At 46.7% G+C, this 27414-nt stretch overlaps 1 protein-coding gene across 1 annotated transcript in view; it reads left to right on the forward strand.

The window, feature by feature from the left end:
* The first annotated feature begins 22708 nt into the window (after positions 1–22708).
* KANK4 (KN motif and ankyrin repeat domains 4) overlaps positions 22709–27414 on the forward strand; it is a 31565-nt gene continuing 26859 nt past the window's right edge. The window contains exon 1 of the mRNA XM_028106837.2: positions 22709–22797. Coding sequence (XP_027962638.2) covers positions 22782–22797 — 16 coding nt within the window. The 5' untranslated portion in view covers positions 22709–22781. The remainder of the gene's footprint in view (positions 22798–27414) is intronic.

Here is a 27414-nt window from a genome sequence, read left to right on the forward strand (position 1 = left end):
AAGATTTAGGTAAACATGTAAAAATCAGATTTTACATAAATCCACATGCTTGTTTCTTTTGGAAAAAGTCAGGTCTGGCCACACCAGCCCTGAATTAAGTGAGTTGGTGACATTCGGGTGATCGCGGCTGTCCAGAGTTGCAGGCTGATATCCCACTGGCCAACTAGCTTGCCCGGTCTCTCCACCATGCAGCTCACTCTCAAGTTCATACAGTGTGTTCAGAAAGCTCCTACTGAAGTGCTAATTCATTACAAAGGAAGGGAAAGAAAATTCTAAACCATTAACTTTGTAATTCCTTCATCAGATGAGGGAATGAATTTTACTGCCTGGGAAAATTTTAATTATGGAGTAGCAGTTAGGTGGGGGCAACGGAATGCTTCATGCACGATGGCTTGGTAGGGGAAACTGTCAGAAGTGAAGCATGGGAGGAGACACCTGAAAAGAGATGTTGGGGCCCTGCGGTGAGTCATTTTGACCACTTCACTCAGCCATGGCATCTGGTGTCTTTGCTGGAAGGACCAAAACACCTGTCCTTGGCAAATATTTATCGCATTGTAGATGCTACTACCTTACTTTATTAACCTTTTAAGCTTAAAAAATTGGACTCTTGAAGGACAAGGTGAAATTTGTGTGTTTTTTTAATTAATAAAGAAACTAATGAAAAAGAGAACTTTTTTCCATTTTTAAAATAATTTTTACAGTGTGTGTGAGAGAGAGAGTGGGTGGTCTTTGCAATTTGAAAGGTTCAATAAACCCTACTGGGAAATTTTTTATTAAAAATTATTTAAAAAAATCATGCCAGTGAGTGGCAAACATTTACAATAATGCAGAAACATATGAAAGAGAAAACTATGAACTGTTAAGAACTGATGATTAAGAGGGTGCCTGCCTGGGTCAGTCAGTAGAGTATCTGACTCTTGATCTCAGGGTTGTGAGTTCAAGCCCCGCGTTGGGCGTGGAGCCTACTTAAAAAAAAAAAAAAAAAAAAAAGGATGGGGCACCTGGGTGGCTCAGTCAGTTAAGCGTCTGCCTTCTGCTCAAGTCATGGTTGCAGGGTCCTGAGATCAAGCCCCACATCAGGCTCTCTGCTCAGCGGGGAGCCTGCTTCTCCCTCTCCCTCTACCTGCCGCTCCCCCTGCTTGTGCTCTCTCTCTCTCAAATAAATAAATAAAATCGTTAAAAAAAAAAAAGAATTGGTAGGGTATATGGGATAGTTTAGGGTGTATTATTCTAGACGTGGCACTACACATCTATGAGATGTAATTATATCCTTATATAGATCTAGGTATCTATCTATCTATCTGTATAGAATTTTTTTTTAGTAAAAATGAGGGTTTACATACTATTCTGCTGTTTTTCTCCTAATGTTCTGTCTTGAATATTGAAGGTCATTACATCACCTCTATGCCAATGTAAAGAGAGTCTGTGATGGAAGACACTGCCAGGTAGAAAGTGCCTGTTTTGAATCTCCACTGTGTCCCCCTCAGCCTCAGTTTACTCCTCTATAAAATGGGGACAACGATTCCTTCCTTCAAAGGTTTAAATGAGGGTTAAATACAATGCAAAGTGTGCTCAGCACAGCTTCTTGGATAGTGGGTGACCCCCTGCACCGCTGAGAATAAGTAAACCCTACTTCCATCTTTCTTTCTTAGGCTAGAATTGGGGGGGGGGTGTCAATTACGGTTTTTCACAGTGGAATTTAAAATTCTTTTTTCAGAGCTGAGTAACATTAAAATCTCAAGCAGTTCATTAACAGATGCATTCAGGTTTTGTGTAGGACATTTTCTCTGGCCTCACTTTTATTTATTCAGCTGCAGGAAAATTCCTGAAGCCAGGTATGTGGATTGGAAGGTATGTCTGATAGGGAAGCTGTGACCTGTGCCTGCCCTTTGTGGGGGCGCCCTCTTGCGGGGGGGGGGGGAGGAAATCCGCCCTTCCAGTACGGGGGTGGGGATTCAGGTCTTGTCTTTGGAGGCATCCCCTTCCCGCTACCTACTTTTCCTTCTTCACTTCTCTCCTTCCCCTTCTGGTTCTAAACTACACCCACGCTATGTCCCCACTTCCTCCCTATAGTCTCCCCCAACACCTTTTACTTGTGTAGACCCCAACCCTAGATTAAACTTTACTCTCCCATTCCTTTGATGCTGCCTTGGGACTGAGGGATTCATTTTTAAACCCATGCCCTTTGACCTCTGCTGCTGCTTGGCGTCCCTCATGTTTATCTGCGTTGTCTCTCGTGGGGCCTCCCTCTTAGTCCGTGGTCTGTTTCCTGCCTTACTGGGAAGGTGGAAGTCATGTGGCTTGAACTCTCACTCCCGCCTCATCATTTCTCCGCATCTTTGCTCTCCTCTCCCTTGCCAGAGCCCAGCCTTACTTAGCCTCTCTGGGCCTCCTTTCTTCATTGCACAGTAAGACTAATAAAATCGCCTTGCAGCTCTGGTTGCGGGGCAGATGGAATTCAACTCTGCTGCCTGTGTTAGCAGCGCCTGGAGTACGTGTCGGCGCTTATACCCCTCCTCCTTCTTGCGTCTCAGTCCGTTCCCCCTCCTGGCTTCTCCCCCTTGGCCTGCAGACACGCCCACCTTCCTCGGAGCCTACCTTGCACTTCTTTGAGCTTGCTGCCCATTTCTCTCCTGAATTCCACTGAAGCAACAAAGTGTAGCCCCACCTCCTGCTTCTACCATCTTGTCAACCCCTGGCATCTTCCCTTGTCCTCTGAAACTGAGCCCAGGCTCCCTGGTTTCCTCAAGATATACCCATTTTGGGTTTCTGGGCTGCGAGCCACCCTGGTTTTTCTTCCCCATCGGCTCCCCACATGTGACTTACTTCAAGAGTTTTCCTTACCCTCCTCCTCTGCTCACTCTTGCTCCCCACCCCCCAGTCCCCACACGCGTCTGCCCCTCTAATCTTCAGGTCTCCCCCGCCCCGTCTTGGGCCCCCTTGTTCCACTGTCTGCTGGGCCACACTCTCCGGGTGAACCTCTCTCTGTGGGTGAACCCCTAGTCGGGCCCTCAGCAGGCCCAAGGATGAACACCCATCCCCCTACTCCCAAATCTCTTTTCCCTCCGGATCTTCCTAATTCACTGCTTGTCCCCAGCGCTCTAGTTACCCAGATTGGAAACGCCGGGGCTGCCAACACCTCCCTGTCTTCCCTGATCCCGTGCCTGTACAGAGTGAGCGTTCAGCAAACAAATGGAAACCAATGGATCCCCCAGGTTGCCGAGTCCTGCCATTTTCTTTCTTTCTCACTCATCCCCTTTCAATTCCTACTGCATATAAACATTTTAGATACTTCATCCCAATGAATCTGTACAACCGGTAAGGAGAAAATTGTGTTTTTCCTGTCTTACACATGTGTAGACACCATGGCTTGCGGGGGGTGGTTTAGGGAACTTGCTAAACACACAACTGGTAAGTGGCAGAGCTGGGATTCAAACTTGCACCCACCTTCCTCCAAATCCACATTCTTCTTCTTCTTTTTTTTAAAGATTTATTTATTTATGTATGTATTTGAGAGAGAGAGAGAGAGAGAGCACAAGTTGGGGTGGAGGGGCAGAGGGAGAAGGAGAAGTAGACTCCCCACTGAGCAGGGAGCCCAACAGGGGGCTCGATCCGATCATGACCTGAGCTGAAAGCAGACGCCTAACCGACTGAGCCACCCGGGTGCCCGCCAAGTCCACATCCTTAATCTTTATGCTCTCCTCCCTCTAGCAGTTCCAGTAGCAGGCTATGCTGTAAGCACTGAGTAAGCCCTGCAGGCTAAATACCATGTGTGTAGATGGACACCTTCTTCTGTGGCTAGACTGCTAAGTGTGTTGCTGTTCTGTTTATCCTGCTGTTACCCCAGCTCATCGCTGGTTTACTTCAGGGTCTGTGCCTTGACCCTTGGTGTTAACGCTTGGAAGCAAGTCCCTGCTGTGAAATGCAAGGGCCTAGAAGTAGGAATAGGAACATCTCTTCAGATAGGGCATATGTTTCCCTTTCTCTGGGTCTTAATCTCCCCATCTGTACAATGAGAGAGTTGGGCCAGTTAATTACAAGAGCCTGTCTAGCTCTTATGCTCCGTGAATCGGTTTCATGGTTCTGCTTCCCGCTACCCACTGTGTGCTTGCTCAGCACACAGTAGGTACTGCTGGGCAATGCCCAGAGAGCAGAAGATGCATCGCCCTGGCTGTCATGAGATGACAGAGTTATTCTGGGAGACAAAGCAAACATTCAGGAACCTGCCAACAATGTAAGGCATTATGTAATTATGCCTGCGATCTCAGGTTATATACATTTGTGATGGTTCAATAAAGGAGAAGAAAAGCTGCTGCTCTCTTAAAAGAAAAAAAATACATAAAAGGAGCAGTTAGTGAAAGGCATCCAGTCAGGCCAGACTTCTCGTCAGACCCGCCACACTCTTCCCTCTCAAAATCATTTGTTCATTCTGTAAATACTTACTGTCCACTAATGGGCCAGGTCTGGGGACACTGCCCCCGAACACTACACCTCTCCCACTCTCTCACTGCCGCCGGAGTTGTATCCGACACCCAGCTTTCGTCTGGTTCCTGCCCTGCTGAAGAACCTTCGATGCTTTCCTGCTCTCGGCAGAATCAATGAGGTGACCTCCGGCCCCGCCTTCCCCATTCTCTGCCCCCGCCCTGCAATCTGGGCCTGGTTTGCTGGCCATTCCCCAAGCCCCTCATACATATCTTCATGTCTGAGCTAGAGGGCTCCTTCCTTGGTGGGCCTGGCAGGCTTGTATTCATCCTTCAAAGCCCAGCTCAAATACCACGACTGCAATCGGCTTGCAGTCCCCCGTAATGCCTTTGCCCACCTCTGGGACACCACCTGGGCTTGTTTAGGTCTCTGCCTCCCATTTTGGATTGTGAGTTCCTTAAGGGATCTTTATTACCTGTCTTATTCATCCGTGGATCCCCAGAACCTAGCCCTGTGCCTGAACAATGATTTCTGATGAATAGCTGACCTAACACCATCTGTAGAGGCCCATCCCTGAACAGCAAGGCTCCCCTTGCTTCCCTCAAGCTGCTGGGCTCTTTCACTTCATGTCTTGGCCCCCACCCCCACGCCCCCGGCCCCGTGAAGGTGACAGGATGATTGAGGAGGCATCACTGTCTCGTCTCCAAACATTAGTGGGGAGGGAGACTCAGCCAGAAAGGGCCTCACTTTGGCCCTGGAGGGGCTTTTAGCAGCGGTGTAGGTGGAAACCACCGTGGCCAGTGGGCTGTGGTGAAGGAGGCATTGTGTTGGGCTTGGCTGGCGGGGGTTCTGTGCTCCAGAGCACAAGTGGGTAAGGATGTCGGGCGGGCCGGCTCCGAGCTGCACACACCCGCCGCGGGGCTGGGCATAAAACGCCTTCTGCCCCGGGAAGAAAAGGAGGCTTTGTGTGGTCTGGCTGCACTCCAAGGGAAATACTCCTGTTGTTCTTCTATTTTAAACTGCTCCCTTTTTAAAGAAGGAAAGTCCAGAAGTGAAAATCTCTCTCCCACTCCAACACATCCTGCCCACCAATTTCAAATCAGTCGCTGCCTTGAAAGTATTAATGAATCTATTAATCCATCAATTCATTCACTCGATGACTAGAGCTTTAAGGAGCACTGCTATGGGTCGGCCCTGTACGAGGCACCAGGGAGATCATCCTTATCCGTTTTAGACCCCATTCCTGATCGCTGCGTGTCCACATCCTTGTGGAACATGGCCCCACTCCTTCTCTCAGGCCTGACGTCCCCCTAGGGTTCAGTATTCCCACTTCAAGGGCTCCATTCGCCCCTGCCTGTTCTCCGCCTCTGCAGCCCAGTCCTGCAGCTCCTTGCAGAGCCCTGAGTTACAGCCCACCACCCTTTCCCTGACTCAGCCCTTGCAGACAAGCATGGACAGAAGCATGCCACAGCCTGGGAGGTTAGAAACTTAGGCAGGAAGACCTAAATTCAACCCGAGCTCTACCATTCACTTTCTTTGTGACTTGGACCCAGTGATGAAAGCTCTCTGGGCTTTGGCTTCCAGAGCTGCAAACCAGAGCAAATAACACTGGACCTTGCACACGGAGTCTTTGGGAGAAGGAAAAGATAGTGGTGCACTACCTGACCCAGTGCATACCATACCACAGGCCCCTCTCAATAAATAATAACAGAACAATGAACAATTATTGAGCACCAATTAGTTGCTTCCTTCCCTCAGAAACAACAGCAACCACAACTTCTGTTTGAATGTTTTCTACATGCCAAGTGCTCTGTTAAGTATAGGCATGTTGCCACCTGGACAGCCTTACAGAAGGGATAGTACTATTGTATACCCTTTCAGAGCTGAAGGAAACTGGCCCAAAGAGGTAGAGTGACATGGCCAAGGTCACCAAGCTTCTAAGCATAGGAGCTGGGAATCGTGCCAAGGTCTATTGGGCTCCCGCGCCATCCCTTCCCAAACACACGGACCCCGCCATCACACGCCTGGCTCCTCGGTGCTGGAACCAGCAGCACCAGCGTCTCCTGAGAGGGTGCTGGAAATGCAAATCCTCAGGCCCCCCCCCAATCAGCATCTGCATTTAACAAGATCTTCAGGAGACGTACATGCATAATACAGCTTGAGCTGCATTGAACTACAGTTCATAAAATGTTTTTTAGACTAGGTTAGAGCAGGACTTCTCAACTCTAGTGTACATCAAAATCACCTGGAGGGCTTGTTAAAACAAGAGTCCTGCCCCGTCCCCGCCCCCCCCAGAGATTCTGACTTTGTATCTCTTGTTTGTTCCCTTCACATTTATGATTTTCATCGGGGGTTCCTCAGTGTAGGGATAGTGGATTTGAGTGGGATGCAGGCAAACTCCTGGCTCAGGTCTTAGCCCAAGATGGCTCTTGGTTTATAGCTGTTGGAGCCATGAGGGGAGATCTGAGCTGGATTGGGTCCTCAGAGTCACTGGTAGCAGCATCTCCCTGCTTTTGGGGGAAACTGGCCCATTAGCAGGGAGGTACATCTCTCTCCTGAGTTGTATGAGGCAGGACCATGGATTCCTGCATCAGCCACAGCAGCGCCTGCCCCGTCCCCCCCACCATGCCCAGGTGAACAACAGAGAAACAAATTTAATTTGTCACTGAAAACCCTTTATCTGGCCTGAAAATATGTCTTTCTAATGTAGATTTTGACAGAGTGCTAGATCTGCAAAGAGCATTTTCTCTAAAATTAGTATCTGTGTAACTTGACCGCTGCTGTCGAGTTAAATAGCAATTAAACTCTCAAAAGATTATTTGAAAAGTAATTGTGTTGTATTGATTAAATCATTTTGAGTTAATTAGAAAGTCACAGCATTTCTTAGCTTATTCCTTTGCAAATAAATTTATTTATAGACCTATTGCATGACCAAACAATGTTGTTTATATTTTCAATAATCATCCGATATTTAAGGAGCATGGCTGGTGATGCAATTTAATGCAAAGACTCCCTCATTTGCTACATCCTTCTATTTGTTTCCTTCCTTTTCTATTTAAGCTCCACTGGCAACTTGCTTCATAGACAGTTACAGAACTAGAATCTTAAAGGCAGAGAACACTGTGGTCAAGAGCTTGCTCTCTAGAGTCAGACACACTTCAATTTGAATTCCAGTGCTGCCACTTCCTAGCTTTGTGCCCCGAACCTGTCATCTGTGAAAAGGATGTAGAAGCACCTACCTACTATGCTCAATTTGAAATTTAGTAAGTTATCATTTGTACAATATCGGATAATGTCTGGCTAATAATAATTATTATTTATAATAATAACAATATAATTATTCTGATGATGATGCCTCAGTTTGGTCATCTGTAAAATGGGTGTGTCAGGGAATTAAAAATGTAAACACACGAATATTCAAAACTTCTCTGCCTGTGAAGACTTCAAGTAATTCCCTTCTAAGAAAATTTCAAACAGAGTTTTCTTGGCTCTTTCCCCAGTAATGCAGATTGGGGTCACCCAATGATGAGAAAGTGCTGGACAAATGGAGCCAATATTGGGATTCCCGGTAATGAGGGGAGAGAGAGACTGGCAGAGGCTGGGTGAGTAGATGCTAGAGGTGAGGGAGGTGAATGAGTGAAGAGCCAGGTGGAAGGGTTTAAGTAAGAAATGACGGAGAACAGAGCTCACTACTTCTGGAACAGTTGCTTTGCCGGAAATAGATGCTGAGAAGAGCAGAGATAGGAAGAGAAAATGTTAAGACTTTGTCTTGTGCTAAGAATGCACTTCCCCTTTGGTGTTTTCTCTAGAGACTGCAGTGAAGGTTTGGATTGCCTCCAATTCATTTTTTCCTACTTAACTGCCGTTTCTTTGAACACAACCATTGAGCTGAGGCCGAGCCATGAGGGGCCATTTTTACCTCGTTTACAGGGGAGTCAAGACAGTGCTATTCCGGGGCTGAATGGGGATGAGTACAGGACTCATACAGAGTAGGTGCTTCACAGGTGTTGGTGACTATGCATCATACTTTCCTTGTGACCAGAGCCGGCCAGCGAAGGTCACCAATAGGAGTATGCACAGTTCTCTCGCTCTCTTCACCGCAATAATGCCATTATCCCACATTTAACCTGGGACGCCGGCCACATTGTTTTTAAAGAAACCAATCGAAATCAGTTTGATATCCTCCAATACCACACTACAGGCCACTGCCATCTGCAGGAGGCTTATAAAGGAAAGCACTCGATCAGGAGTCTAGAAAACAGAATCTGACCTTTCCCTGCTGTATGGTATGGACAAGTCATTGAGCCTTAGTTTCCCCAAGAGTAAATGAAGATGATGTCCCAGGACTTGTTTTGTTTCTCTGCTCCCAGCAGTAGACAATCTGCAGGGGTGATTGAGCGCTTGCTACCTGCAGACCCCGAAGCACGAAGGAGGGGCCTTGCTTTACAAAAGCCCCATAATCGGACTAGAAGAAAAGATGTGAGCATCTTTATTGTATTTGTTGTTAGGGTTAATTAACAAAAGTCTGCCTGTGCTATGCTCCCAATGCCCGATCATTTTGTGACATCTTTGAGCTGCTGTGAGTGATATAGACATGGGATGTGAATTTTGGAGACACCTTTTCTTAGTGACTTTACCCACATTAAAACAAAACAAAACCCAAACCAGAACAGTATATGACCTTTCTATGTACTGCCGATGCTGCACTGCAGTAAACTCCATCTTCTTCAGGAAAACACTGAAGTTGATGGAAGTTTCTAGAGCCCTTCCTCTCTCACTGCCTCTCTCTGGTTCACTTCTGATGATGCCCAACGCTTATCCAGCTGCGTGCTGCTGAGGCTGGGTGCTCCTTATCCTTGTCTGACCCATATCATATAGGCCTGCTCTTCCTTAGACAGTGCCTACTGGAGGGGCAGGCGGGGCCTTGGGAAAGAATAAAAAGCCTTTGAACTTGCCTGAAAAATCTGGAAACATCTCTGGTTCCACCCAGGTGTCTGGAGATTACTTATCAGGCTCAGTTTGGTTTAACTGACTTTCTTGAATGTGTAGGCTGTGCCAAGATAAATCTTCCTCCCAGCCCAGGAGGCAGATGCCACAGCCCACGCAAGCCCTAAAGTGCCTGCACCTGCAGCCCATGTTCCGAAGCCAGGCAGATGTCTGTGAAGGCTCCCACTGGATTCTGACCAGAGACAATGATGCCGAGAGCAGGGGCTGCCCAGAGAGGCTGGGTGCACTGTGGACGGTGTGCCTGTGCCTACCCTGGAGAGGTAGGCTTTCACTGAAGCAACCCAGGAGGAAGGAGGGGAGGCTGAATTCCATGGTTTACTCTAAGTTGTGGTTCTCAAGCTCTTTTGACTGTGGCCCCATTTGGCTAAGCATAAGACCCTGTGGCCCACAGAGCCCAGTGGCTCCTACTTTGCAGTTGGAAAGAATTTGCAATAACAATGGATAAAAGGGGAAGCGAAAACTAAGCAACGTGGTCATGCAGCAAATACTCAGAACAAAACAATCCACAGAAACTCTGGAAAGTAATCTACAAGCAAAATAAATTAACAGAATAGAAGCAATTAAAAACCAAGCCAATGCTGAGGCTGTGGTGCAGCAGTCAAGGGTCATAGGTACAAACAGCTAAACCAATTCTAGCAAGCTTAGGTAGAAGAGGAATTCATTAAAGGATGTCGAGTCACTCCACCACCCTCTCCTCAATCACTTGCCTGCAGCCCTTCCTTTTCCAGGGCACTTTCTTCCAGTTTGAGGTCTGGCCTGTGTGCCTCTACCTGTTGAGCACAGGTCCCATGCCTGAGTCCTAACTGAAATGGAGGCTGGCACCCTAAATTCTGGTTTCAGCTTTGGGGAGGTGCGACTCCTAAGGAAGGAAATAACCCAGGCATAGGAAGGGTGTTCACAAAGTCCTGGCTAGCCCAAAACAAGCAACAAATATCTTCTGTATTAGTAACAAAGCGTCCTCCAGAGACTTTTGGGAATTCCAGCTCTTGGCCTGTGCGCATACACAGGAGTTTTGCAGTGCTATTTAGTGAGGGATGGCGGTCACACTTCTTTGTAGAACCAGAGAATTAATGTTCTCAGTAAACTCTTGTAATGAACTAATTTTTGTTTGTGAATGCCAAGGCTTATTAACTCTGAATAACTCACTTATGTTTCTAGTTCCTGAGAAAAATGAGATCCCATGTATGGGGTTTCTTTTTGGGGTGATGAAAATGTTCCAAAATTAGATTGTGGTCTTTTCAACAACTGGTGCTAGGAAAACTGAATATTCATATGCGAAAGAATAAAGCCGGACCTTAACCTTAAACCACATATACGAATGACCTCAACCTTATATCAAAGTCGTCAACCTTAAAGCTAAAACTATAAAACTTGTAGAAGAAAACGCTGAGGAAAATCATCATGACAGTGAATTTGGCAGCGATTTCATGGATCGGATACCAAAGCACAGGCAACAAAGAAAATTCAGATAAACTGGACTTCATCAAAATGAATAAGCTTTGTGCATCAAATGATACTGTCAAGAAAGCAAAAAGGCGTCCTGCAGAATGGGAGAAAATACTTGCCAATCACATATTTAATAAGGGGTTAATATCCAGAAACTCAACTACCACAAAAACAATTTTGCCAATTCAAAAATGGGCAAAGGACTTGAATAGACATTTCTTCAAAAAAGGTATACGAATGGCCAATAAACACATAAAAAAGATGCTCAACAATCATCGGTCATTAGGTCAGTAAAAATCAAAACCACCAGGAGATGACACTTCACACTTACTACATTTGCTAGGATGACTATAATAACTTTTTTTAAATGGGGAAAAAAAAACCCAGGTGCTGGTGAAGATATGGAGAAATTGGAACCATTACACATTGCTGCTGGGAACATAAAATGGTGCAGCTGCTTTGGAAAACAGTTTGGTGGCTCTTCAAAAAGTTAAAAATAGAATTACCATATGACCCAGCAATTTCACTTCTACAGGAAAGCAGGGACTTGAATAGGTATTTGTATACCAGTGTTCATAGGAGCATTATTCACAATAGCTCAAAGATGGAAGTAACCAAGTGTCCATTGTTGGATGAATGGATAAACAAAATGTGCTACATGCACACAATGGAATAATATTCAACCATAAAAAGAAATGAAATTTTGCTATATGCTAAACCTTGGATGGACCTTGAAGACATGCTAAATGAAACAAGCCAGATACAGGACAAATATTGTATGATTCCATTTATATGAGGTATCTAGAAAAGGCCAATTCATAGAGACAGAAAGTGGACTAGATGTTACCAGGGCAAGAGGGAATGGGAACTAACTGCTTCACAGGTTACAGAGTTTATGTTGGAGATGAAAACGTTTGGGGTGTAGATAGTGGTGATGGTGACACATTATGAATGTATTTAAACGTCATTGAATTCTACACTTACAAATGGTTAAAATGATAAATTTTATCTTATGTATATGTATTTTTATTTTAGTTTTTAAAGATTTTATTTATTTATGTGTCAGAGAGAGAGAGAGCACAAACAGGGGGAACGGCAGGCAGAAGGAGAAGCAGGCTCTCCACCGAGCAGGGAGCCCGATGCGGGACTCAATCCCAGGACCCTGGGATTCTGACCTGAGCCAAAGGCAGACACTTAACCAACTGAGCCTGTATATGTATTTTACCACAGTTTTAAAAATTAGGTGATGGCAATGTTTGCACAAATCTGAGTATGCTACAACTATAGAATTGTCCAATTTATATGAGTAAATTGTATGGTATGTAGATTACATCCAAATAAAGCTGTTTTAAAAAAAAATCCCTTCCAGCTCTGACAGTTTCTATGATCCATCCATTCACTCATGTATTTATTCACTGATTCAAACATTTTTGTTGAGTTCCTATCATATCAACGGTTCGGAATAAAGCAAACACAATCTCTGCCCTCCCCTCACTTTACAAAGGAATCATAGCTAACATTTACTGTTTATTTTATACAGAGCATTGGCATAAACACTTTACACACTCATTTCATGCAGTCCTCACAACCATGTACTTAGCTGAATAAGGAAATTTGCTCAAGGTCACAGAGCCAGGATTTCAACCTGGTCTGCCTTACCTCAAAGCCTGCGCTCTTAACTATTTATCATATGTGGCCGCTGGGTTCCAGCCACCTGGAATTGGGGTCTCCCTGAAGACCTGCCCCGAGGCCCATGTGTCAGGCTGCCTGATCTGGTAGCATGGGAGAGTGAACGATGAGGTGGAATGCCCTCCAGGAGGGAGTGAGTTTGGAGAATAAGGCCTAAGTCAGGGGTATCTTGCATAGCCATTTACAGTAATCATTATAGAGCAGGTATAACTAATTTTTAAAAAAATGGTTAGGTGATGGAATTTTATTTTATTTAATTTTAATTTTATTTATTTGACAGAGAGACACACAGCAAGAGAGGGAACACAAGCAGGGGGAGTGTGAAAGGGAGAAGCAGGCCTCCCGCGGAGCAGGGAGCCCGATGCAGGGCTGGATCCCAGGACCCTGAGATCATGGGCGCCTGGGTAGCTCAGTCGTTAAGCGTCTGCCTTCGGCTCAGGTCATGATCTCAGGGTCCTGGGATCGAGCCCCGCCTCGGGCTGCCTGCTCGGCCGGAGGCCTGCTTCTCCCTCCCCCATTCCCCCTGCTTGTGTTCCCTCTCTTGCTGTGTCTCTCTGTCAAAAGAATAAATAAAATCTTAAAAAAAAAAAAGAACCCTGAGATCATGACCTGAGCCGAAGGTAGACGCTTAACGACTGAGCCACTCAGGCGCCCCTAGGTGATGGAATTTTAAATATAAAATCAAATTCACAACTGAATTTATATTATTATATTAACAGCTAATATATTTATTATTTGTTGAACACAGCCTATATAGCAGCCTCGGTTCTAAGTGGTTGACATACCTCATCATATTTAATGCTCCATGACATGTAGGGTGTATTACTCTTCCTACTTTACAAGTGAGGCAGCTGAGGCACAGAGAGGTTAAGCAATTTGTTCAAGGTTGCACAGCCAGTGGCAGAGCTGGGATTCCAGCCATGGCTTCTCGACGTGGAGCCCAGACTCTTAACCACCACAGAACTTGCTCTTTGGTTATGTTAAGATATACAAAGTACTAGGACATGAGGTGGTAGGATTGTGGTGATTTCCCACTTTCCCCCCCACAAATAGTTAATGCTTTTATTTTCCAAGAATATATGATGATAGGGATTTTTTAGACCAAGAAAAGAAATCCCATGTCTCTGTGACCTTTTCATCTTCTTACTTCACTGTTTTATTTGTTGTGTTTGATTTGGCAGCTGCCTGTGCACGGGCACAAACGAAGCCCGGGCGGGGGAAAGAGGCGGGCAGCATGGCGGAGATGCAGTGAGGTGTCGGTGCCGCAGCAGCCCTATTGGCTGCCGCTACCCCGATTCGGCGGCAATCTTCCGGGGAGGGCGTGTCCCCTTCTCATCACACCCTTATCGAAACGGAGGATCTTTCTTTTAAAGACATTTTCCCCCGGGAACTTGTCTGTGTCGTTCGACGGTTAAGCGCGGTGCATACACTGAATTCGAATCTGGGTGAGGACAGTGTTGATACCTGGGCAACTAACTGCGCTGAGCCTTACCTAATGGGAATCACCGTATCAGCTCATAGGGTTATTGTGCGAAATAAATTGGATGGTGTTTGGAATGGACCTAGGGTGCCTGGCACAGTGTAGGGTCAACAAAGAGTATGGCATTTGGATGTTATCTGGGTCCTTTTTGATTAATTCCTGCGGTTAGAAATCTTTCAAATCAGTATTTCTTCTTTTCTGAGTTGCCTGCTCGGGCCCCTTCTTCATTTGTCCCTTGGTGTGTGGATTTACAGTGCGTTTGCATCGAGGACTGAGAGCGTTCTGGGAGGGTCTTTTTCCCTGGGGCCCTGAGCCTTCCATTTTCTGTGGGAAACACGTTTCACTGGTTAGTGCAGCCTCCTTTCTCCCTGAAATTGGCCCTGTTTCCTCCCTGAGAAATTTTCACCCGTTTTAGAAGGGTCAGTCTTCAGAACAGCTGATCCCCCCTCGGACTGCTACACCCCCAGGTCTCACACGCATGATTTCTTTCTCCATCCATTTGAGTTGTGGTCTGTCACAGTGGCCGTGGCCGGAACCAGTCTGCTCAGAGAGGCTCTATTTCAGTGGCATGTGTACCTAATGAGCATGCTCCCCCTCGACCCTGGGTAATCACATCAGCTGCAATAGCTGACCTTCCTGAGCAAAGTGCAAAAGCCAAAGGGACTGCTTAGATAAAAGGCACATTCTTAAGATAGTTTCATCTCCTTTTCCCTCTTGCCTAAATGTCCATTGTGCCTGACTTGGAGAGTCCACTCTTTTCCCATCGTGGGGCAAACGGGACCTGGGCCAGAAGTTGGAAGTTTCTAAACTGCAAAAGGAATCAATGTCCCCTCGGCCAAGTGATGCTTGCCAGAAAAGTTCTTGCGGATAAATGTGTGTGGTCCTGGGGATTCTCCGGGGGGCTTGGTGGTAACAAAAGATTGGCTACTATCTTAAGACCTCTGTCTGAGTGAGGCCTAGGGGTGGGGACATGCCTGTTTCCGACACATGGCAAGGCCCAGAGGACATGGAAGGGGGTCCTCCCACAAGAAGCACAACCCCTAGAGAGTTGTTGGGGTTTTCCATGAAGACCTTCCCTAAATGCGAAGTCACCTTCTGCGTGGACAGCACCAACCGTGAAGCTTGCTTCCCGGTATTTGTGTGTCTCCTGCAGGCCCGGTTCAGGCTGCATGGCTGAGAGGAAAGGGTATATTGGATCGCGAGACAGAAAATCTTGAGTTTGAGTTGAGCCTTTGCCTTTTGTTAGCTTTGTAATGTGGGGAACCAGCTTTGTTTCTTCATCTGGAAAATGGACAGTAACATTCCTGGTTCTGCTCACCTCCTTGCCTGACTGTGGAGCGAAATGAGTGTGGGGGGCAAATTAGAAAGGTATAAAAGAAGACTCTCTCCTCCTCTTAGACATGGAGTGGTCAGCACAGCGTCTGTCCCAACATCTCAGGTGGAGCCCAGAGAGATGAAAGGGCTCCTTCTCTCCAGAAGAGGTCTGAAGTCATAGGACCCGGAGAAATGGAGAGCTTTTTTTACTCCCAGTGTCCTGGTGAAATGATACATGCTTCTAGCCATTCTCTGGCCAATTTGGAGGGGATGGTCAATGATCATTTTAATCTATCAGAGAGGCAGCTGGCTCCTTGGTATATTTTTCCACATAACCTCAGAGTTCAAGGTATATTTCTGATTTTTTTTTTTTTTTTTAATTCTGGTGGTTTGGCCTGTGTACTCAGTTAACACAGAAAAATACTTTCAGCAGTTGAGAAAAGTGTATGCTGCTATCCCATAGCCTTGTCCCTCACATCCACCTGTGCCCTTTGGTAAGTCTCTTGACCTCCCTCTTGAACAAGATGCCCTAGAATCTTTCAAGGAAAATAAGGAGTGTGATCCAGTATAGTAGGAAAAACAGAATTCTAATCCAAGAATATTCATTTTAATCCAGATTCGCTCTAGGGTGAGCCAAGAGAAGTCACTTAGAGTCTCTGTCTCATTTTCTGCACCTGTGCAATGGGGCTGCTCATCCCCATCTGGCTGCCTCAAGCTGCTTTGAGGATAAGTGGGACGTAGAATGTCAAGTGCTTTCCAAGTGCACTGGGCTGGATGCAGGCAGCATTTCGGGGTGACACTCAGCTCTGGCATCATCCGCAGCGTGGGTTGGGCAGTGTCTGTGAAGGTCAGAGCTGCTCTGACATGTCTTACTGATGGAGCTTCATTTCCCAGGATAGCTTCGTTTGTCTAGGGCTCACGGACGGTAAAGGGGTCGAGGTCCCTATGATCTTTTTGCTAAGCCTGCATGCAGGAGCCCAGATGTTCGCCTGGCTCCTTTTGACCACACCTACCCCGCTGTACCTCCTTCAGGTCCAGTCGTGGTGCTCGATTTGGAGAGCTTGGAGCCTCTGAGCGCAAGCCTCACATCTGCCTCTGCTCCAAAGAGCTGTGGCTGCAGTGGGCTGGCTGAGACTCCTCACAGCGCTTGCCTGAGACCATCTGAGATTGTCCTCCACAGCTGCCTTCTCACTGGCTCCTGCACCTGCCCCATGAACTCACTGGTCCGTGCTGCTGTTAGAAATCCTGCACAGAGCTGGATCCTTATAGTAGGTATCTCCTTGCTTGTCTCTTGCTGCCAGAATAGGGTGCATTTTGGTCCAGGGGCATCAGACTGGTAGAGTGGCAGGAAGCAGAAGCTGCCAGTCTAGTCCTGGGATCTCACTGGCTATTATATCTTCCTGCTCTGCCCCAGTAGACTTCCAGTTACTGACCAGGGCAGCCAGCCCTGGGATTGCTTGCGGAAGCTTTGTGTGATTGTGAGACCCCAGGAGGTCGGTGGATGAGGAAGTTTCTAAAGCAGAGCTTGGAAGAAAGAGATGCACCCCTGGAGGGTTTCAACTCCTAAGGACAATTTTCCGTGTCCTCCTTAGGAACAATTTTATTAACGAGCCACCCGAGCTGCAGGGAGAGAGAAAGAAAAGTGTAATTATGACCCCTCGGAGAAGCATCCAGAGTTGGGGCAGTCAGGGGAGGAAGGTGTGTGTTGTTTCAGTGTCGTTAGCTGTGGCAGTAGCTCTGGGCACTAACTTTCCAATGAAGGATTCGAGCTTGCTTCCTCTTGCTGCAGGATCAGGGATCAGCTTATTGAGCACTGAATTCCTGCCTGACTCTACTCCCCTCTTCCCAGGAGAGAAAAGGAAGTCAGTATTTGCTTTTCCAGCAAGGTCACAGATCACCTGACCAAAGCCTGTAACAGCTGGAAAGCCAGTGCTGCTGTGCTGACCCGCCGCCCCCCCCACCAAGCCCTCAGCTCTGGTCCAGCAGCCAGCACCTCGCTTTCGGCAGGGAGCGGCTCCAGACGATGGCAGGGGGAGGATGCCAAGGCAAGGTAATGTGGTGATGAGAGCTTTCCTCCCGACAGTTTGCCCTTCCTCACTAAGCTCCAGATTCAGCTGCTGCATTGCAGGCAAAAATGATAGACACTTGCCGAACGATGTGAGACTGGAGTTCATGAGGTTGTGTCAATGTGCCATTTATTGAGAAGGAGTTATCTCTTTGTTTCCTGGGTCGGCGGGAAGTGAGCCGGCTGGAGAACTCCGTAGGCAGAATCTTTTTTAGGAGTGCAGCTCCCCTTCCTCGGGTGTTTGGGCTTCAGCCCCTCTGGATGTTCAGCGGCACTGTCAGAAGCCTCCCCGGCACAGGGGCCATTTACACCGGGAGGCGTGGGGCCCTGGAATGGGGAAGCAGGAAGTGCTCATCATTTTGGCAGGATCCCTAAGAGGTACGGGTACATTTTTTTTTTTTTTTTTTGGTCGTCTTTTGGAAAGAGTGCTTTGTCTTTGCAAGTGATTGTGCAGGGATTGACGGGGTTGCTGTTTGGTGCACTACCTTGCTAAATACTTGGCTTTGTAAGGTTGAATTCTCCAAGAATTATCGTGGCAATACGGCCGTGCTTGGAGCCAAGCTTTCCTCTCAAGGAAATGCAAGCTGCTATTTATTTTGGCATGCAGCCTGTTCTAGGATGAAATACGGCGTTTTTATTATTGCAGAATAAAGAGAGGTTTGAAGAGAATAAAAGTACAGAACTAGGTTTCAGTTTCAGGACTAAGTTAAGGAAGGTTTCTTTGTATTTGGATTTGAGGTGAGGAACGAGATTGTAAATGGCATCGTAAAAGGAGTAACTGCGGAGGGGGAGAGGGTGTAGGTCTACACTGCAGGAGTCGGGCTGGCTGGGGGAAATCAGGACTGTTCCTAATGTGGCCTGGTAGTTACACGTGGGCTGTCAGAGTGACTGCCTCTTTGGTGGATTTTGAACAGGCAGTCCCCATCTCTTCACTGCCGGTTGGCTTGGAGAGGTGGTGTGGAGGGATGAAGTCGCACAAACTGTCCTACCCCTAGGTAACTGGGTAACTTTGGATCGGCCATAGAACCTCTTTGTGCCTTTGATGTCGCGTTTGTAACTCGGAGGTGCTACCATGAACTGAGTGTCTGCCACATGTTAGGATGTGGGGGTGTGGAGGTGGGGGGTGAAGGGGAAGAGATGAGTCTTGCAGGAATTCTGACCTTCGCAAGCTTACAGAGTAGGAGGGGAGAGGAGCGAGAGAGAGAGAGAGAGACAGAGACAGAAAGCTGAAAGCTGTATATACTTGAAACATCTCGAATATGATGATCTAATGAGAGAGGCTGGGACTGAACGGGGCATTCTTGATCCTGGGATAGGCCATCAACAAATGAAAAGTTGCATAACAACACCAGGTAGTATAAGGTTCTGAATACCGAGGATACAACCTAACGGCATTGAGCAATAAATTGCTTTATGTCAAAATTTTTAGTGCTTTAGAAGGTTGTAAAATTCCATTTGAAAGGGGACTTCTGCCCAACAAAGTTAATTGTCATATTCCGTTGTATTGCAAAGTAGCATGTGTTGATGTGGCAATTTTTCTTCAATTCCATTCACCAAATCACACCAAACATACACCCTTAGCTAAATTCTAAGATGTCCACCCCCGGGACCATGCCTGTGGCCCAAGTGCAGAAGGAGGCTGGGGTGGGTGAGGCTGCCAGGGGCGGGATGGGGGCCTGACAGTTCCCTCCTTTCCTGCCTGTGTCTAGACCTTTCCAGTGGAAGCTTGCTAAGCCCTCTTCAGAGAGTTAGGGTGTCAGCTCCATTTAATTTCTGTAACCTTGCAATGATTGATTTTAGTAAAATTCAAGTCTAAGGGAACTATTAGAAGTCTCCATAGAGTTCTTTTTTTTTTAAGATTTATTTATTTATTTGAGAGTGGGGGAGGGGAGGAGCAGAGGGAGCGATCCTACAACCCTGAGATCATGACCCAAGCTGAAACCAGGAGTTGAACACTTAAGCGACTGAACCATCCAGGTGCCCCTCCGTAGAGTTATTTCAGTGAAATTTGACCTAATGTGTGCTGCATAATTATTTGAGGCCCTAGGATCTGATACATTAAGGGCTGAATCCTAACTCAAACCAAAGGCAGTGAGTGTGACTGAACTCTCTGAGGTGAGGTGAGTTTTTGTCAAAGATCCATCTGCACCCAGGTGGCCCCCTCTTGCTTAGAAGGAGCCTTGTTGCTTAGTGTCCAGTCTTGGAGAAGCAGATCACACACACCTTTGGCCAAGAGGCCTTACAAGAGAGGAGTTCTCCTTATCTGTCCCAGAAGGTGTTTTACACATACTCGTGGGAGAAGCAGAGAAGCATCAAAGTCAGGATCATTTCCTGCTCCCCCTCCAGTGCCCCTCCCCCCAAGAGAGCTAGGGATCAGTCATAGCATCGGGACCCGGCAAATATTTACAAATCACTTCCCAGGACATGATTGGAGTTGGCTGGACTTGAGGGCAAATCCTGCTCCAACAGCTGCTTGTTATGTGACTTTGGCAGGCCTGGAAACTCTCTCAGCCTCAGTCTCCCCATCTAAAAAATGGGGACAATAATAATAATCTCCTTGGGGTTGTGGTGAGGATTGCATGAGATAATTCGAGCATGTTAAGTGCTTTGAACTCTGCCTGTTGCTCAGTAATGATATGGGGTAGGAAAAAGAAGGGAGCAAAAGGGAGAGGAGAAACCATGATGATGGAGAGACAGGTGAGGGGCTGTGCTTAGGGTTCATGTCCTCACCCTTCTCTTCTCCAGACTTCACCTTGAAGCTGCCAAGCCTCTCCTGCCCGCCAGCATCTGGGAGGTTCCCCCACGGCCTGCAGACTGCCGACCTGCGGCATTATCAGCTGCAGTGTCCTCTGCCTGGAAACCCTCTCTTGCTTTTCTTTCTTTTTTAAAAAAAATTATCTTTATTTTTTAATTGAGATAACTGAGACATAATTGACATATAATATTGTATTGGTTTTAGGTGTACACCATAATGACTTGATATTTGTATATATTGTGAAATGGCTTCCACAGTAAGTCGAGTTAATATCTGTCACCATAATTACGAACTACATAACACCATAGTTACATAGTTACAAACTATTTTTACGATGAGAACCTTTTTTTTTTAAATTCCCGTCTAACACAGTGTTATATATTAGTTTCGGGTGTACCGTATCGTGATTTAACAATTCGAAACATTAGTGAATGCTCATCGCGGTAAGTGTGCTCTTAACCCCCTTTATCTATTTTGCCCATCCCCCCCCTCATCTCCCCTCTGGTAACCATCTGTTTGTTCTCTATAGTTAAGAGTCTGTTTTTTGTCTCTTTTTTTTCTTTGTTTGTTTTGTTTCTTAATTTCCACATACAAGTGAAACCATATGGTATTTGTCTTTCTCTGACTGACTTATTTCACTTAGCATAATACCCTCTAGATCCATCCATGTTGCAAATGGCAAGATTTCATTCTTTTTTATGGCTGAGTGATATTCCATTGTGTATACGTGTGTGTATGTGTATGCTGATAGATATCTATCACACTTATGATGAAGACTTTTAAGATCCACTCTCTTAACAACTTTTAAATATGTAATACAGTGCTATTAACTATAGTCACCATGCTGCACATGACATCCCTATGACTGGAAGTTTGTACTTTTTGACCACCATCACCCATTTCATCCACCCCGTCGCACTCTGCCTCTGACAGCCACCAATCTGTTCTCTGTATCTATGAAATTGGGTGTTTTTAGATTCTACAAACAAGTAAGATCATACGGCATTTGTCTGTCTCTGTCTAACTTATTTCACTTAGCATAGCGCCCTCAAGATCCATGCATGTTGTCACAAACAGCCACGATTTCCTTCTTTGTCATGGCTGAACACTATTTCATTGTATATATTTACTACACTTTCTTCACCCTTTCATCCGCTGATGGACACTAAGGTGGTTTCAGAACCTTTTCTTTCTAGCAAGGGCGAACCTCCCTCGCCTCAGGTTAGAATCTTCCAGATCTCTCCACTTGCTGCCTCCTTAGCAGCCACACTCGCCCTCCTTCAGTCACACTTGCCCTCCTTCTCCCCAACGTCTCTCTACTCCAGCTCTGTGCAGCATTCAAACTCAAGTACTTGTTGCCCCCAAAGTAGGTGAGGTACTTCGTGTTGCCATTCCCTCTGCAAGGAGTGTCTCTGCCCCTAGAAACCGGGCGTGCCCTTCCGGGCTCTGTCACACTTGCATAGGGAAAGGCCCCAATGGCAGCTCATGGAATGGGTTTGGAGCGCTCACAGAGAGAGGATACATGAAATTTTGCCGGGCAGACTTTAGACTTCCTCTCATTTGGTGGGCCACACATTTTCCAGCCCTCTTTCCCGGTTTACTTATCTCTTCCCCTTTATTCCATCCCGGGTTGTTGGAGGCCACCCCTCATCCATCTCTTACTCCTAGTTTCCCCCAACCCTTCCCTCATCACTGGTACACTTTTCTGGTCCGGACTTCATTGCCAAGCACATTGGAATTCCTGAAACAACCCCGTGTCCACTGCTGAGGTGTCAGATAATTCATTGTTAGGATGTGTGTGGAGTTAGAATCATAAAAAGACCATTTCCTGGGTGATTTATTATAATGAGGGCAGGAGCCACGTTGTTTACCATTCGAAGAGAGAGTCCTGGGAATGGATTAAAACTTTGGGGAGAATTTATGATTAAACCTCAAGGTACCCTAATTCAGTCTGGACAGTCTTCTGCCTGAATAGTTCCTGATGTCTTTGGAGCACCCAGCTTGAACTTGCCCTGCCCTGCCCAAGATTAGACATCACCTCTGAGGATCAGTGCCTCCTCAGTACTTGCAATGATCTCACACCTGTTTTGAATCTCATTGGGATGTCCCAGATCATTTATAAGTACTCTGATCCCAGTTTTTTCCCCCAAAATGGATTAGAATTCTTTTACCATGACAGAGGGGAGTAGATTACAGCTTTTGATGTTGTGGAAGGAGTACCGTGCTAGTTGTCAGAGCTCTGGGCCTGGCTCTGCCCCCTTCACTAGAACGCCGAGAGGCCCCGCACAGAGCAATTAACTTCTGAGCCTCAGTTTCTTCGTCTGCCAAGTGAGGGGGGTGGGCCAAATACTTCCTTTGGTGTCGACCATCGATCGCTAACATCCTGTGAAGACATGCCCAGGATCAGACACACTCTAGGAGGAGTATGGAGCTCCTGGGCATCCCTGGGAGAAAGGCAGGGATGGGAGTTCTTTGGAGTGCTGTTGCCTCCATACTTATGCTAACTGTGCTTGTGTCCTTCTTTCTTTCAGGACTCTTCAGTGGGTTGTACAGACTTATCGGATGAAGAGTGCCTGAGAGACTGACAGTCTGCATTCCCTAAGATGGAGAAGACAGATGGTAGGCAGGCTGCTCTGTATAACCTGGTCTAAAGTGAGCACTTGGGTTGGAAAGGGATTGCTACCATAGATCTGAGAAACAGCCTAAGGGAGGCTCACAAGAGACATTCCCCACACAGATAGTGCTGGGAGACCCAAACTATGTATTTCAGGTATGAACAAGAGAAAGTAGTAGAGGATAAGAATGAAGCCTTATGGTTATATCAGACTTCTGTAATTGTTGGACAGTTTTCTCATTTCCTCCAAGCACCAAGAAGGGAGCAGGATGCTCTCACTCATTACTCTCATTTTAAGGATGAGGAACTTTAGGTCTGAGAAAGAGGCACAATATGGTGAAAGAGCCTTCGTGTATATCTGGGTGACTTCCTGTTATTTAACTCCTCTGAGCCTCAGTCTCCTCATGTATCAGCTTTGCTGTGGAACAAATCACTAAAAAATTTATTGACTTAAAGACATTTACTATTTCTGAAAAGATTCTGTGGGTTGTCTGGGCCATTTTTTCTGGTCTGGACCAGCATGGCTGATATTTGCTGGGCGTCTTCATGTGTTTGTGGTCTTCTGGGGGACTTAGCTGGATGGTTTAGAATGGCCACACTTACATGCCTGTTGGTTGACTCCATGTCACCTGGGGCACAGGTGATGATTTGGCCATGTGTTTCTCATCACCCAGCAGGTTAGCTGGGGCCTATTCACATGCTGGCAGAAGGGTTCCAAGCACAGCAAGAACAGACAAACCCCAATGTGCCAGCAATTGTCAAGTCTCTGCGTATGTCACACTTGCTGTTGACCCACTGGCCAAAGCAGGTCACAAGGCCAACCTCAGGGTCAGTGTGGGAGCGGAGGGTCCAAGAATGGCTATTTCTGCAAACAGTCTACCACACCTCGTTTATAAGCAGGTATTAATGCCTACTTCATATGGTGGGTAAAATACTAGATGAGATAATGCATGCAAAGTTGTTGAGTAATAACTATTTAGTGCAACAAATGTTTTCATGAATATTCCCCTCATCCCCTGCCCAGGAAACTTGCTGAAGGTCATAGACTAGACCCTGATCTCCTGACTTCTTCTTCTTTTTTTAAAGATTTTATTTTTAAGTAATCTCTACACCCAACATGGGGCTCAAACCCATAATCTTACAATTTTTTTTAAAGATTTTATTTATTTATTTGACAGAGAGAGAGAGCACAAACAGGGGGAGCAGCAGAGGGAGAGGGGGAAGCAGGCTCCTCGTGGAGCAGGGAGCCCGATGTGGGGCTCAGTCCCAGGACCCTGGGATCATGACCTGAGCCGAAGGCACGCTTAACCGACTGAGCCACCCAGGCGCCCCTCAAACCCATGATCTTGACATCAAGAGCTGCATGCTTCACCGACTGAGCCAGCCAGGCACCCCCCCAATCTGCTGACTTCTAATGAAATGCTCTTTCCCGATCACCAAATGTTGGGAAACAGGAGTGCCTATAATCCCCCTGAATCACATGACCCTTCACCAGCACAGGACTTAGGGACCAGACAGCAGCCCCAGCCCTGCCTCTTCCTTCTCTCCAAATGAGGTCACTGTATATTTCAGGAGTTTGCCTTTCTCCCCAGAGAGCTGCCTTTTCATGGAAGTGGTTCCACAGAACACCAGCTAATTCTCTTCATGCCCCGGGGGCCTGTTATTCCTTCCTGCCTCATTTGTCCCTGCTCAGCAACCTCAGCACTGCTGTTCTCCACGTGATTACCCACAGCTAGCTCAAGAAAGGGGCCCCCTCCCTTCAGGCACAACTGCCTCGCCAAGAAAAGGCAGAAGAGGGACGAGCTTCCGTCACTGTCTTGGCCTCCTGAAGAGGCTCATTCAATTCCCCTTCCTTCCCGCTGTGTTTCTGGCCACCTTCCCTATAGTTTCTGTTTTACCTATTTCCTTCAGAAACCTAGTACAGTCTTTTGGACTTTTCTTCCTCGCATTAAATACCTCTGATTCATTAGCTCACCTGCTGAACTTCACTATGTTCCTCAAGATAATCACTGTGGCATCTCCTTCCTTCCCTAGACCCCTTCAAATCCCCTTTTCCTTGCGTCTGAGTCTTAGGCTCATGACTGTGTTGCGGGTCATTTCCAAGGGTCTAGTTCTCTGGCATGCTTTCAGACCAAGACTCTGGAGGGAATCCTAGGTAGCTCTGAGCCTGTATATCTTACTTTTTTCTTCTCCCCTGACTCATTTTCCCAGTTCCTCCAGAATTATCTTCTTGGACTCTTGAGGCTGTCATTCTAACACAGAGCTAAATATTCCAAAGAATGAGCACACCCTCCGCAGATCCTCCCCTGCCCGACTCAGAACCAGCCCATCGTGCCTTTCTTGAGTACCTGCGCCATGTTCTGTCGCATTCATGCTAACAACCACAACAACTCTGTAAGTTAGGTATTATTATCACCATGTTACAAATGGAGAAACTGAGGCATAGGGGAATTCAATAATTTGCCCAGATTCACATAAGTAGGAAATGACAGAGCCAAGATCCAAATCCAGCCAGTTTGGCTATGTGTTCGTTTATCTAATCAGAAGCTCATTTTGAGCAGAGATGGTCCTCTTAATTAATTCTTGCCCTGGCCCAATGCCCGGAATTCTGAGCTCCTTCATACCTGTCACCAGGTAGAATTAAGAGGAACAGAGCCAAATGTGAGCACAGGTCTGCTGGCATATCAGATCAACTCCCTCATTCAAGGTCCAGCATTCCTTTTACACTGGGAGGAAGAAAAGGAACACAGTGGGGGTGGCGGGTGGAGCAGGTGTGTGTTTGTGTGTGTGTGTGTGTGTGTGTGTGTGTGTGTGTGTGTGTGATACCCCATAGTACTAGCTTAGGAAAGCACCTATGAAATCCATCATCCTGGATAGCTGTTCAGTCTCACACTCCTTTGGTTTCCTTCAATCTCCCTTGTAGAAGATTTTGCCTTTGAATCTGCTCTTTCTTATTTGATGCTATTCTTGTATTTGTGCTCTGGACCTGCTCCCAGAGGCCACCGGGTAAATCAGCCTCAATTGAATTGAGGCAATAAGCAGATAAATAATGCAGCCTTTCCTTTAGGAGAGTTCTCTGCCTTCCGGGTCATAAATCTGCTCTCTGCTTAACTTTAAATATCTTCTCTCTGATTTGGCCTGTCTCTGTAATCCAGGAGGCTGCTGAGTCAACCACGAGGCCTAAGAGGACAGCTGAGCATAGCCTGGAAATCTAACAGAGAGCAATAGCCCTCAGTTACTGAAATTACCAGTGTGCTTCTTTGGGGGAAAGCAGGTTGGTAAAAAAAAAAAAAAAAAAAGTTGTGTGGGTGAACGGGAACTTATTTGGTGTTTTGGCAGGGCTTGAGAAGTAGTCACTCCTTCCTGCCTGAAGTTCAGGTCCCTGGCACAGAAATGGTGGAACCCAGTGAAGACCATCCCGTGGGCTGTCCCCTGCCATGGTCATGGTATAACTGCCCACAGGCCCTGTGGCCTTACTTAGCATCGAGCCCGGTAGGCTTGATTGTGTCAGTGTGCACAATGTCAGCCTGCATGTGTCTAGTTGGCTTCGTTTAGTTCTTTGGAAATAACTGTACTAAGTACAGAGGGCCACCTGACAGCACGTGGCATTGACCAAAAGGAGAGATCTGTCGGGGAAGAGGGAAGAGGTCAGGCCTAGTGTGCCAGCACCTTTAGGGGAAAAGCAACCCCAAGAAGCTACCCCCAGGTAGCACCTTCATTTGCACCTTTTCTTTAAGTCCCTTTCCCTTCATTGCCTTTAGCGTCTCTTACCTGGAGCATGTCAGCCGGCTCCCATCTGGTCTCAGGGCCTTTGGTTTGTCCTTCATCCAGTCCTCTGCGAGGACACTCTTTGTGACACCACCGTTGATTACCTGAAGAGTAGAGTCAAGGCTTGTTGGTGTGCATGCAAGCTGCCCATGACCTGGTTCTTGCTGACCTTTCCAATTGTCTCCTTCTCCTGGTTCACTCTTCTCTACCACACATCACCTGCACTTATAGAACCCCAGAATACTGTGGCATTCCATACCTCTGTGCCTTTGCACATTCCCCAACATGTGTCTAGAATCTGCCCTGGCTATTTATTGCTGCATTACAAACACCCCAAAACTCAGTGGCTGAAAACAAGAATGTATTACTAACACAGCTTAGCTGAGTGGTTCTCACTTGGAGTACCTCCTGTCACTGAAATCAGATGAGGGCTGGGGCCGGAGTCATCTGAAGGTTAATTCCTGGCACCTGGGCTAGGATGGCTGGAACAGCTCAGGCTGGCGAGGCAGCTTTCTCCCTCTTCCCACATCACCTCTCTATGGGGCTCTTTGGCTTCCCCACACTATGGCAGGTCTCGGGGAAGTTGGACTTCTTACATGGCATCTGACTTTCCACTGAATGGAACTTACTGGCTTCTTATGACCTAGCCTTAGAATTCTCTCAGCATCATTTCTACCATATTATTTTGGTCAAAGGAGTCACAGGCCAGCTCAGATTCAAAGGGGTGGAGAAATAGACTCCTCTCAGTGTGGGATTCCCTTGACCGTATAGAGAGGGTGGGAAGTGATGGTGGCCATCTTGGAGATAAACAGCTACAATGTCTTTCACCCTCTTGTTCTGGCAAATTCCTGTTT

This window comes from Eumetopias jubatus, unplaced genomic scaffold, assembly GCF_037043125.1.
Source record: "Eumetopias jubatus isolate StellerSeaLion01/CBP00866 unplaced genomic scaffold, mEumJub1_p1.0 scaffold_4, whole genome shotgun sequence".
NCBI classification, from domain to species: domain Eukaryota; kingdom Metazoa; phylum Chordata; class Mammalia; order Carnivora; family Otariidae; genus Eumetopias; species Eumetopias jubatus.